Here is a 14,169-nt window from a genome sequence, read left to right as displayed (position 1 = left end):
GCCTGTATTTGGTTTAAAAACAAATATATGGTATGATTCTCTTTTATATTTCCTTAAGATTCTCTTCATTTTTAATTAGACAAAAAAAAAAAAAACTAATTTTCTTGAGTTTTTAGAAAAGTCATTGTCTTGAATATATAAGTCAATAGTAAATGATTGATAAAGCATAGAAAATATTTCAATAAAAACATCTATTTGTTAATGGGAAAAGTATCTGTTAAGCATTTCCCATTCTCAGGCATATCCCCCACCCACCTTCATGATGATAAGGTTTGATTATATCCTCTAGCTTGTTCAACATCATAGAATTTTTTTTTTAATTTTTTTTTTTCTCTTTGTTGCCCAGTTTGAGTCTCTACCATACAATTATAATGTCATCAAGTTAAAAATAATTAATATCTTGAAGGAGATTAGCAAATGATACAAAAATAATGGCAGTGGGCAGATAATGCATGTTAAAATATTGAGATAAAAGTAATGAAAGGTATGGGGGTGGCCCGGTGCATTTAGAATTAAATCATTTCATTAAGAATCCCAAATCCACGATTATTTTTCGGTGCAATAGAAAGAAGAAGAAAATGAAGTGGGGTTTGGTAAAAATGGGTTAAAACTGAAAAAGAAAAAGAAAAAGAAAAAAATTCCCTTTAAAGAGGGGCGTGGGCATACGCGCCCAGGAAAGCAGCGAGGGGTTATGAAAATGATGCGGGAGTAAACAAATCCCCATTTCACAAGCTGGGCCCCACATCTCATCCTCGGTCCCCAGAACCCTCAGTAGATGAAGCGTACGGCCACCTGATTTCCTAGTGTGTGGTCGTCTGTTTGCACCCGAGCTGTACACTATCACCAGCATCTTTTTTAGCAATGCGGTGCTGCCACGGCTCTTCGATGCTTTTAAGCACTTGCCGGAGCCCCAATTTATTTTTATTTTTATTTTTTATTTTTTATTTATGCCCAACCCAATCAGCCACCGCAGCAACAAAAACAAAAACCAAAAACAATAAAGAAAAAAGAAATCGTATAATTTCAAAAACCGAAAAAGAAAATCCCATTATTATGGCCTCTGCTTGTTCCTTATCTCTTCCGGCCCTAGTTCCTCCTCCTGTTCCTTCATTGGACCTCCCACCCATCTCAACACCTTCTTTTAGATAAAAGAGCGAAAAAAAGGAAAGGAATTCCAGCGAACCAGTCTAAAACAAGAACCCAATTGGACACCCATGTGCAAATTCTGAGTCGTTTTGCTTTGCTTTGGGCTTTTTCTTCTTGCTTTTTTGAGAATAGTCAGAGAGAGATGAACAACAAGAGGAGCCACCAGGAAAGCTCCGGTGGAGCTGGCTACGGTGGTATAGGCAAGGGCCATGAATGCTCATCAACGTCTAGCGGTAAGGCCAAGATGTGGGATGAAGAGCAGGACGCAGGAGGAGGAGGGATGGATGAGCTACTGGAGGTGTTGGGGTACAAGGTCAAGTCATCGGAGATGGCTGACGTGGCGGAGAAGCTGGAGCAGCTGGAGATGGCCATGGGCACAACGCTGCATCTCCCAGGCGATACCGTCCATTTCAACCCGTCCGATCTTTCTGGGTGGGTCCAGAGCATGCTCACCGAGCTCAATAATCCAGCAGCCAATCTTGATATTCTAGATCACCCAGTGCTTCAGAGCCACCGTGTCGATGATCCTCTTCTGGCTCCTGCTGAATCCTCCTCCGTTAGCACCGTCGGCTTTTCCAATTCTCGGCAGCAACAGATTGAGACCACCCAGTCCTCCCGGGTCTACAACGACGACTCTGAGTACGATCTCAGAGCTATTCCTGGCTCTGCTGCGTACCCGCAAACCCAAGAGAAGGAAAGTAACCGAAAGCGATTGAAAACATCAAGTGGGTCTAGTAATTCTTTACCTCCGCCTACATTACTGCCATCTTCGCAACCAATTGGGACTGTTGCCGAACCGACTCGGCCAGTGATTCTGGTTGACTCGCAGGAGACCGGTGTCCGACTCGTCCACACCCTCTTGGCTTGTGCCGAAGCAGTCCAACAAGACAACCTGAAGCTCGCGGACGCTCTCGTCAAACACGTCCACGTGTTGGCGGCGTCGCAGGCGGGAGCCATGGGAAAGGTCGCCGGGTACTTCGCCGAAGCGTTAGCTCGCCGGATTTACAGAATTTACCCACAAGATTCTCTCAGCGTTAGCTACTCTGATATGCTGCAAAGGTACTTCTACGAGACCTGCCCTTACCTCAAGTTCGCGCATTTCACTGCCAACCAAGCGATACTAGAAGCGTTTGCGACCGCCAGCAGCGTTCACGTCATTGATTTCGGGCTAAAGGAAGGGATGCAATGGCCGGCACTAATACAAGCGCTTGCATTGAGGCCGGGCGGGCCACCGGCGTTCAGGTTAACCGGAATCGGCCCGCCCCAGCCGGACAACACTGACGCTTTGCAGCAAGTGGGTTGGAAATTGGCGCAATTGGCGGACACCATTGGCGTCGAATTTCATTTCCGGGGCTTCGTCGCGAACAGCTTGGCAGACATCGAGCCGTCAATGCTCGATCTTGGCCCCGCCGACACCGAGGCCGTGGCGGTGAACTCTGTGTTCGAGCTCCACCGCCTGTTGGCTCGGCCCGGCGCAATCGACAAGGTGTTGTCCTCGATCAAGGCCATGAGGCCCAAGATTGTCACCCTAGTTGAGCAGGAAGCCAACCACAACGGGCCGGTTTTTCTGGACCGGTTCACGGAGGCCTTGCATTATTATTCCAGCTTGTTCGACTCGATGGAGGGGTCTGGGTTGGTGCCGCCCACCGATGACCAGCTCATGTCCGAGATGTACTTGGGGAGGCAGATTTGTAACGTGGTGGCCTCCGAAGGGGCCGACCGAGTCGAGCGGCATGAGACGCTGACCCAGTGGCGGGCTCGGATGGGTTCGGCCTCGTTCGAGCCGGTCCACCTGGGGTCCAACGCGTTCAAGCAGGCCAGCATGTTGTTGGCCTTGTTTGCGGGTGGGGATGGTTACAGGGTGGAGGAGAACAACGGGTGTCTCATGCTTGGGTGGCACACTCGGCGGCTTATCGCCACCTCGGCTTGGCAACCCGCCACAGAATCCCATTGAGTCAACTCAGTTCAGTGAGTTTTGGCAACCGCAGGAGCGAGTGGGCGTGATTATCTCAGTTAGACGAGTGAGTGAGGTAGGGGTTAAAAAACCAATCCAAGTGTGTAATTCCTCTTTCCCTAGCCTTTTGTTTTTCTTCGTAATTTAATAATAATTTGATTTTTAACTGGGGGTGAAAGTGGAAGGCCCTGCCCATGTAATTTCTTAGAATATTTTTTGTTGGATCAGTGAGAATGTGAATCTATAATTAACTTCTAAATTCCAATAAATGTTAAGCATGACTCTCAATAGGGCCGTAATCAAGTTGAGTCGATCCGGGTAGTAGATTTTTAGATTCGGCTCAGTAGTTTAAACAACATATTCAAATTTGATTTGAACTCGAGTCGAGTTCTTAGCACATGTTTAAACATAGCCCCCGTTGAGCTTGAGCTTGAGCTTGAGCTCGGTTAGGGTACCCAGCAAACCCTTGTCGAGTACTCGGCTAGCTCAGGTCATGATTTATTTATTTATTTATTATTATTATTATTATTATTATCAACTTTATTTATTACTAATATAATAATATTATGCAAACTAGAAGAATTTTGAAAAATAAAAAGACTTGCATTACACATTTTTAACCTAAATAATTACAAATTCAATCAAATTTAAAAACATTATACAACCAGATTCAAAGGCTTGAAACAACAAATACGAACTTCACGGTCAGTAGCAACTTGTATTACACCCTAAAAAAATATATATCAAGTTTCTTTTACTTGTATTATTTTCTCGAACTTCTCTAACTTTGATAAACATGTCGAGCAAAGTTTAATAAATAATACAAAATTTATTTCAACGCCTTAATACATAGAATAATAAGCTCTGAAAAATAAGAAATCATCATAGAAAGATTGTCCAACAAAAACAACATATGCTATGATAAAATTCAGAATACATTATCACATTACAAAACTTGAACTTGAATCCGGGTACCACAATTTCTATCAATATTGCTCCTACAAAAAACCAACAAGAAAAGAAAAATTAGTGAAGTGCCCTTACTCTTACAAAAACAATGAACACACATTCATAAAAGTAACACATACCGTTGATGTTTTCTTATGTCCAAGAAGTGTCCCCACTCAATTAGCCCCACATAACAACATTGAATTGTTTCCATTGATAAGGATGTTCGATTGGATGAATGACCCTACCATCAGTACCATGTCGATTCATATGTTGGGTGTCATTTTACACAAGATGCAATACTTGAGATTATTAACTTTTCATCACTCAAAAGCATCATACTCCATATATGAACCCTCCTCACATATGAAAACACCATCTTTCAAATATGCATTAAATTGGGTTTGTAATTTTTGACACAGTCATTGAATCCTGCATAAATTCAACACAAAATTAATGAGTTATGATTGATAGGTTTGACCCGTTTAATTAAACGAGTCGAGTTCTGGCTGACTTATATTGTTTTATACCCATACATTGACATGACCCAAACCCCACAAACGACATTTAAGATTGGTAATTTTTGACATGACCCGTGAACTTAATATGAATCCAACATAAAATTAGCATGTTAGAGTTGAGAAGTCTAGCTCGTTTAACTAATGGGTCGGGTTATGAATAACCTATTTAGTTTTATACCCATGTCTCGACACGACTCAAACCCGATACACTAACACAAATTGCTATCCCTACATCCAAATCAATACTTCTAACGAAAGATTGAAACATTGACCGACCACTTTTAATACTATGCACAACAACACTAACAGAAGAACCCCCACTACCAGTTTCTTGTACACTTTGTTCCATAGTTGCTAAACTATGAGCCTTCAAATACTCATCAAAAAATTCATGTATGACTTTAAAACAAATTCAATATTTCTAGACACTTATGGCTCTTGATAAATTACAGGAAAACAAAATTGTACCAACACCTTTTGTATCTTGGATTCAACACTAAAGCGATAGCCATCAACATATTACATTCACACCAATACTTCTCAAAATTAGTATACATTTTTAGTGCCATTGCTTTGATGTATTCATTCCCATCCCTATACTTACTAGCCAATACATCTTTCATTCTCCACACCATAGGAAGAAATAAATTAAAAGTTAGATAATCACTTCCATATATAATATTCATCACCTCATGAAATCCTCCAAAACTTTATGCACATTTTCTACTTTTATCCATTCTAATATAGTTGGCACCCAAAGATTGATTGTTATTTTCATACCTAGAAAACACTTCTTTGAACTCTAAAGTAGCCGCCAACATCAAGTATGTGCTATTCGATTGTTGGAAACATCCAAAAACAATTATTTTAAAACATAATTGCAATTATTTTGCAATCTCACTTAATCGTGTCTCATCCTTCTCTCCGATACTGCCAAGTATTTTATACCATTTTGAAGACAATCAATGATCCCCCAATCTCACTAAGGCCCTCTTGCACCAACAAGTTAGTTATATGTGCAACAGCCAAAAAATAAAAATAAAAATATTTTATTAGAAAGGAAATAAATCACAAAACACGTTTCGAACTGCATATAAATTGAATTGTTAAACTTCAAGCCAATTGGAGTCAATAAATTGACTAGCTTAGAAATGTTAGAATTAACATTTGGACTAAAAAGCATTGTCCAAATATTTAGAGTCAAATTTTGGGGCGCGAGTAGCTCACCTTTCATTATAAATTCTCTCATTTCATCATATTTCAATCCGTATGAATATAGTTTTTTTTTTTTTTTTTTTGGTCTAAGGGAAACTACACTTGCTAAACTTTCAGCTCAATTGTAATGTGTCATTAAAAAAAGTTAGAATTGGCCCCTCAAACTATTAGTCTCTTTTACTTAACCTCCTAGCATTAGCCTTTTTTGTTAACTTGGACGGCAAATGCATGAAATGTCCCATTATGCTCTCGATGAGATGTGTGGAAATACCAAAATATCCTTAATAAAATAAAAATCTCTAGAGGAGACCGATGACAATGTCTCCAATTGTGGGTCTACGCCTCCTCCCATGGCGACCCTTGTTTGGTAGCCGAAAATACTAAATGAGAAAAAGGTATAGATATTATGTGACTAATGGCTAGTATTATTCCAAGCTAATCTAATAAGCAATTCAAATCTTAAGATCTCTTCATTGTAGGAACATAGATTGGTCAAAATCATTAGCTTCTCCCTCATACTTAGCTTCATGATCTCAGAGATGACATTAATAAAGCCTTGTTATTAGACTTGTGTAAAAGTGTTGCTTGAAGAAGCTTATCAACATTAAAAATGCATGGGTGTTATAATAAAATGACCTAAGGTTGAAATTTCTAGAATTACTGCCATACATTGATGATTGAACAATTTATTTATTTATTTATTTTATTTTTTATTTTTTCTCTGGAAAGCATGATTTGCTTTCTCTTTTTTATGCTACATACTTGCAAATTAAATCTTATGCAATGTGAACCATGTTTCTATCAAAATCTTATGCAATCATGTTTCTTATTGAAGGGATCTGGTTTCTGTCCAAATCTTATGCAATCATGTCTTGCTTTGAGATATGTCGGTCAGTATCTAGCCATATCCAATTATCATGTGACCATGTCATATTTTGGGACATATGTTGTCTGTGTCACACATAGATAGAAACCCAACTCTGTTTCAAGTTTTATTAATTAGACAATTAATCTTATATATCTTCTCCAATTTAGGAGATATAAATAGGACTCTTGATAATTGCTAATTTGGTAACAAATCTAGCATTGATAAATATTTGTTTTGACACTAATGATGGAATCATTATTTATTTATTTTTGTGATTCTTAAAGGCATATATGCAATAAAATCGTCTCCAAGCTAGCTGGCTTACAACAAAGTTAATAATAAGAATAAATAACCTACCATAGCTGGTTTTGTAGAGAACCCAATCTCCTAGCTGGCTTACAACAAAGAGTAAAACTTTTGAGTAATTATTCTGAGAACAACTCTTTTTGGCCTCTTCAGGTCAACATTATCACTCATTCTTTCCGGTGCATGTTTTGGCCAATTCGGGGTAGTTCATGCATCCATCAAGGTTCATGCATATGGATGATAATGAGAACATGTTTTTTTTTTTTTTTTTTTTTTTTTTTCTAATTAAAAAGGGTAAGATGGGAGCGTCCGACTGTAGATATTATACCTGGGTGTCTCTACCCGTTGTAAACAAATGACATGAGAGGCCTCGAATTTGATGGTGAAAAACCGCCCGGCGCTTCTTCAAGTATGAATAAGTCGTAATCAGATTTGTGTGAGAATTCTATTAATGGTAAGATTCGAACGTGGTGGGGGTACGTGGTTTATCTATCATTCTTGATTCAAAAATAAATTATGGGCTAGCTAATTACCTCCCTAACTCCAAAACCTTTCCCTCCCCTAAAGGTAGTATTATTTTTTATTTTTTATTTTTAAGTTACACATGCCCCGACACTCACATGAGACGATTTATTGTGTTGTTGGGGCACATACTATTTATTATGTCTATCACAATGCTACGTGCAACTATATCCTCAACTGAACCTACGTCCCCGGCCGGCCGGCCGACTGCTAGCTTAGCTTGTAGCAATAAACTCCATGCTATAACATTAATTTTTCTCCTAAGAACAATTTGGTGCTAATTAAACATTAATGCTGAATGAAATTGGTGGCCGGGCAAAGCTGGTGAGCTTAAATTTTTTAATTTTTTTACAAAGTAGTTAATATGCCAGCTGATCAACCCTATAGGAAGGGGATTGACGAGGAAAACTCAAAGGAAAAATTTTTGGGATATGACCCTTGACCTTTGATATCTTCAAGTTCTAGCCTAGCTACTTGTCTTATCTAGGGTAATCCTATAAAAAGAGATTAAAGACCTAAGTCTAAGGCACTCACGAACACAATTCACCCCTATCTCTCTAATTAACTTTCAACGTACCCTTCACAAAAATTATCCTATTGACTTTGGCATCCAAATGTTCCTAGCTCGCACATATCTTGAGCTCGAGGAGTCACTTGTGTTATTGGTATTTGTCTTTATAGGTAACTTTGACTAGCCTGCATGTGGCGATGCGATCAACTGTATCAACAAAATTTCGTGGACAAAGCTGGATTGATTTTCTTGAAGTAAAAGAATTAATATGCCAGCCGACCTACTAGGAGGACCACGCCACATGGATTGCCGCATAAACTTAAGAAGAATGAGAGGTAAAGCATAACATTACTCTTAGTTTTATATATCAACTTTTTTTTGTAGTCTATCATCTATTAATCCAACTAGTGTGAGGATGGATGGATAACATTTTGTGCATGTGAATTATTGAATGATGCCTGCGCGTAGGGAAGAAAAAGGTTGGAAGAAATGGAAGAAATGGAAGAAAGTGAGATGAGATGAGTGCAATGGTGAAGATAGGGTAAGGTGAGTAGGCATGTGGGCGCAGTTTCCCCTATAATTGCCAGCTCCCCATATCACTTTGCCTGTACTATATATGAACTCGATTTATGGAGGGTAGGGGCCAGAGAAATACTTTGTGCTTCCTCTTTAAACAGCATTATTCATTCAATATTCATTCATTCTATTACTAAACCAGGTTTTAGCAGATGATCAGATCAAATATGTCTGCAGCCTGCCAGAATCTCACAAGGATCCTATGCTTGCTACTCAATCAATGAGGAACCTCCCAACCAAAGCATATATATATATATATATATATAGGCTTCAATTAGCAGATCTAGCTAGTAGCATGGATCCCCATTATCAGCTGAAGTAATTAATGGGTATGTTTAAAATAAGTGTTTGAATTCATTGTTACACTCAGTGCCGGCAATGCTTAGGCAAATTAGGCAATTGTGTAAGGCCCCAAATAACTAATTAAGTTTCATTTAAAAAAAAAATAAAAAAATTAGAGCCTCAATTATGATAAAAAGTTAGTCAATTGTCCTTAATTAATTAAGGGCAAAAATGAATGCCTTAATTCGATGTCTTCTAACAAAAATGAATTTTGCAAGTCACTTGGACTTGGAAAAAAAAAAAAAAAAAATTAAGGGCAAAAGTAAAAAAAAAAAAAAAAAAAATTAAAATTAAAATTATTTAATTAAATATTTAAGTTAAAAAAAAAAAAGACCTTACGTAAGTTTAAGCCGGAGCCGGCTATGAATCCAATCACAATCAATCGCCACATGCATCTTCTATTGGTTTCATATCGCTAGACAAGTTTAGAGTGGCCATATATAGGAATTAAGAAGGAGTAGGGTGTACTCAGGATTTCAATGGTTGAATTTTTTGAACTGTCATTTATTCTGGGTGTTTTTTTAGTTTTTTTTTTAATTTATTTTTTAATTTTTTAATTTAATATTTTATTAGCTTTTATGCTAAGACAAATAAAACTGGCGCAAAAATAGACCAGCCGCAGCTACCTGTGGGCCTGTACGTGGCCTATTTCTTCATATCCCACTCGATTGGTCATAGGGATTTAATGATTGAATTTTGACATTTGTGAATTCCATTATTGAAAATTAAAGAAGTCTTTGAAAACTTGGCATTAGTTCAATTAGTTGAATTTTTGCAAAGATTACTTGGGATGGCGGCAAATCATTATGGAGGGAGATGCGCTATAAGTGGTCAATACGGTGAAATTCACATGGTGAAATTGAAGTAGATTTAGACAAATAGTGAAAGATATCCGAAGAATTTTTAATTCGATGCTCGATTGGCAGGCTCATCATGTTAATTATAAACCTCTACAATCACATGCTCATTGTGATTCAGATTGGGCTAGAGATCCAAAACTTGATTTCCCGACAAGCCAAGAAACAGCTCGTGGTATCTAGATCAAGTATAGAGGCCGAGAACCGTGCTATGGCAATAGCTATTGTTTAATTATTCTGGTTAATGATGTTACTTATAGATCTATAAATTTCTCTTGCTGATCCTCCTTGACTTTGGTGTGATAATTTGGGGGCAATTACTTTAGGTTCTGATCCTATTTTCCAAGCACAAACAAAGCATATAAAATCAGATTATCATTTTATTAGATAGAAGATTCTACGTAAAGATATTGTTGCTTGTTACATTTCGACCGTTGATCAATGTGCATATATATTCACCGAAGGTCTCACTTGAGCTATAGATTTTTGTTCTTTAGAGAAAAACTCACGGTCACTACTCCTCCCACGCGTCTGAGGGGGCCTATTAAGGAAGAATCACAATCGACAGCCATCTCAGAATTATATCCCCATTGGTTCTCCGACTGTAATTGGACAGCGGGAGGACTAATGGGAAGAACCAAAAGCATGTCTCCCACTCCACCAGCTGCAATAGTTCCACATCAACATAGTTTGAATTCTACAGAAGAGTTGTCAACATTATCAACTGCAGAGGAGTTATCAACAGCAACAACTCAATTGGCTTGTGTGAAGCATCTTTACCCATTCAATCCCCTCAAGGCTTATCAACACAAGCGCAACCGTTGGAGATAAAGATAAAGATAAAGAGATTAGCCTAAATTAAGAGCATGCTTAAGATAAATCAACCACTTTGTAATCTGGTTCTACAGAGCCCTTAATTGATTGGCTAAGAGTCAATATATCCCTCCAATAAGCCCATCAAACAAATTTCTACAGTGTTGGGACCTTGACAACGACAAGTAGCTCTACATTTTCCTCTTAGAGCAAACACAGGGGCCCCCAAAGCATGAGAAAGAAATGCACACTCCCCACTTTGAAGTGCAGGGTTCTTTTCTACATCTCTTAAAGTCTCCCTTTTCCGCGAGCGTGAGTAACAACTACTTGCTTTGAGTCCCCACTACTTCTTAAAAGAACCCTTTCGATTACAAGATGTCTTCATGACCCATTTCAGGCTCTAAAGGTTGCTATCTTTACAACCCGCTGTCGTTGAAAGAAGGGCGGAAGTAGAGTTTTAGAGGCGGGTTTGGAAAGTCTTATAAATTTTGGGGGTCTACACGCTGTCGTTGAAAGAAGGGCGAAACTAAAATTTTAGAGGCGGGTTTGGAAAGTCTTATAAATTTTGGGGGTCTACACGCTGTTGTTGAAAGAATGGCGGAACTAGAATTTTAGAGGCGGGTTTAGAAAGTCTTATAAATTTTGGGGGTCTACACCAAGCTTATATGCAAAGGTAGACCCACATTAATTTTTTTTTTAATTTTTTTAAGATATTACCTCTTAATTCTTATGATCATCATGAATAAGATAACAGATTGTTTGGAAAATTGTTGAGAGATAAAGTGATTATGGAATTTTTACGAAGAGTACATTAATATACATAATTGAACACAACTCTAATCCAAAAGCTTAAGCTAATGGGCTAAGGTCCACTTAGGTATATTAAACACTCTTTTCTTATATATATATATATATATATATTTTCAATGTGGGACACAACACTCACTAGTACACTCATAACAATCTCCAATTCACTTGTGAGTCTCTTCACATTGACTCAATTCCCCCTCGCTTGTGAGTCTTTTTACATTTTCAAGAGTGTCTCACGTCAAGAGTTGCAGATGGAGACACAACTCTAAACCCGATGCATTATCCAGACACCTATGTTTCAAGAAAGTACATTAATATACATAGTTGAACACAATTCTAACCCAAAAGCCTAAACTAATGGGCTAAGGTCCACTTAGGTATATTAAGCATTTTTTTTTTTTTTTTATATTTTCTTACTGTGGAATAAAACACTTACAAATACAGTGACAACAAAAATGTTTAGGAAAGTTGTGTGTAGATAATAAAATGTAATTAGAGGTGCATAAACATAGTGCTGCAAGCTGGCTAGGGTTGTCACTTTCTCAGAATTAAGTGATGTCCAGCTTAGTGTGACCTTTGCAATTTGCATGCTTGCTGACAGCACAAGAGTTAATTCGTTGAATCTATTCTAGCTATTACTAGCTATATAGTCACCGACCAAGGAATGAAAGTTGTTTATTTGTCGTGGAAGCTTCCTAAATGACCCAACAGATTGCCCAATGATTCGACACATCCACTTTAATTTCTTGCTACCATAGATTTTTAAGTCCTCCCACAAAAGATTTTGACTGGCCGGGCCATCTTTTTTGCCACCTTCTTTTGACTAAGCTTATCGTCTTCAAATCATTCCAATTGGTCTTGTTTAGCTTTTCATTCAGATTTTATGTTTGCTTGGAAGTATGCGTTTGGTGAGTAACTTTTTTTTTTTTATTGGGTGGGGGGGTTTTGCCGCTAGAAATAGGAAAAGAGAGAAGGTTTTTTTTTATTGGGGGGGGGGGGGGGGGGGGGTGTTTGCCGCTAGAAATAGGAAAAGAGAGAAGAGAAAGGAGAGAAATGGAATGTAGTTAGAAAATTTTCTGGTTACAGCTCAATTTGTCACATGATGGGCACAAAAGTTAACACTTAGGTTGACATTTTGAACTTTCCAACAAGAAGAAGCTGAAATAGCGGAGAAAATCTCGAAAATGGTGGAAGAGATTCTCTAGTTGTGTTGTAAAACAAGATCCATAGAATCGCAAATTTTGCTTACCATAATTTAGCAAAATGGGCCATTTTCTCATTTTCAATCTCGCGGTTTATTAAAAAAGTGATACTTGTTTAAAAATGCATATAAGAATTATATGTTTTTATTAAAAAAATGAAAAAAAAAAAAATACATTTTACCCTTATGAATTATCCATCTATTTGCACTTTGACTTCCAATATTTAAAAAGTGACACTTAACCTCCCCAAACTTCCAAATTGTTACAATCGACCATTTTGACTTTTTTTTTTCTTCTTCCTAAAATGCTCCCATCTCAAGTTTAAAAAAAAAAAAAAAAAAATTAAAAATTAAGGGGTGTCCAGTCTGAGGTGGCTTCTTAATTTTTAATTTTTTTTTAAAAAAATTTAATTTTTATTTTTATTTAACTTGGGATGGTGGCATTTTGGGAAAACAAAAGTCATAATGGTCGAATTGCAACAATTTGGAACTTTGGGGAGGTCAAGTGTTACTTTTTAAATATTAGAGGTTAAAGTGCAAATTGGTAGATAGTTCAGAGGGTAAAATGTATTTTTCCCTAAAAAAATATATGTGAGAATTAAAATTTTTAGTTACATGAAACTTGATAGAAAAAATTTCTCTAGAAAATTTATCCATGCTAAGTCAAATATATATATTGTTCTTGACTGCCTGTTTGAGATTACGTTTGAGAAATATAGCTTTTAAGTCCAAAAGTGTTTTTTGGCAATAAAGCTTTTGCCAAAAGTGTGTTTTGGCCATTTTTAAGCTTTTTAAACCATTAAAAATGCTTTTAATCCTTTTACCAAACGAGTTTTTTTTTTTTTTTTTCCTTCAAATGGACTTTCTACGTGTTAAAAGTACTTTTAGGCATCTCAAACGCAATCTCAAACATGCCCTTAATGAAAAATACAAAAATAATTTTTTTTTTTTAAAAAAAAGGGGAACTTTGGGCTTAATTTGTTAGATGAAAAACGTGTGTGAAGGCCCAAGGAGGTGACGATATTAGCATGGGTGTAACTTTGATTGGGTATTCTCTAAAATTAAAACCAAAACACCCAGGCCCAAAACATTATTAAAGGACGAGACTGCCTTAAAGACCTTATATATATATATATATATATATATATATATATATATATATATATATGTCACAATGTCAAATCACTTTTTCTAAAGTAGAACCCTATATATTATACTCTTGAATTAGAACTATAAAATAACTAAAGTGAAATGAAAAAAAATCCATTTTCCCTTTCTCTTTATCTTTGCTCACCGACAAAAATATCAGCATAATTAATAAATTTCTCCAACAGTCGAAAAAAAAAACAAAAAAGATAGAAACCTTTTTTGAATTGGATGCCCCCTTTAATCAATTCAACAACATAACCAGTCTTTTGCTGAATCCTTACATTACATCACCAGTTAAAACCTTCACATTTCAACCGGTTCTACGAGGCCAACAAAGTTGGTGCCTTGTACAACTCAAGCCTCTGTTGTGGTAATTAAAGTCAAGTTCTTAATTTAATTATTCTCTTGGGGGAAAAGGAAAAGAAGTTCT

At 37.2% G+C, this 14,169-nt stretch overlaps 1 protein-coding gene across 1 annotated transcript; it reads left to right on the top strand.

The window, feature by feature from the left end:
- The first annotated feature begins 968 nt into the window (after positions 1–968).
- RGL1 (RGA-like 1) lies at positions 969–3,293 on the top strand. The gene has a single exon (XM_059594576.2). The coding sequence runs from the start codon at positions 1,289–1,291 to the stop codon at positions 3,098–3,100; it is 1,812 nt and encodes a 603-aa protein (XP_059450559.2). The 5' UTR covers positions 969–1,288; the 3' UTR covers positions 3,101–3,293.
- The last annotated feature ends 10,876 nt before the right edge of the window (positions 3,294–14,169 follow it).

Source organism: Corylus avellana, chromosome 5 (genome assembly GCF_965113065.1).
Source record: "Corylus avellana chromosome 5, dhCorAvel1.hap1.2, whole genome shotgun sequence".
NCBI classification, from domain to species: Eukaryota; Viridiplantae; Streptophyta; class Magnoliopsida; order Fagales; family Betulaceae; genus Corylus; species Corylus avellana.
This window is presented reverse-complemented; position numbering and strand designations above follow the sequence as displayed.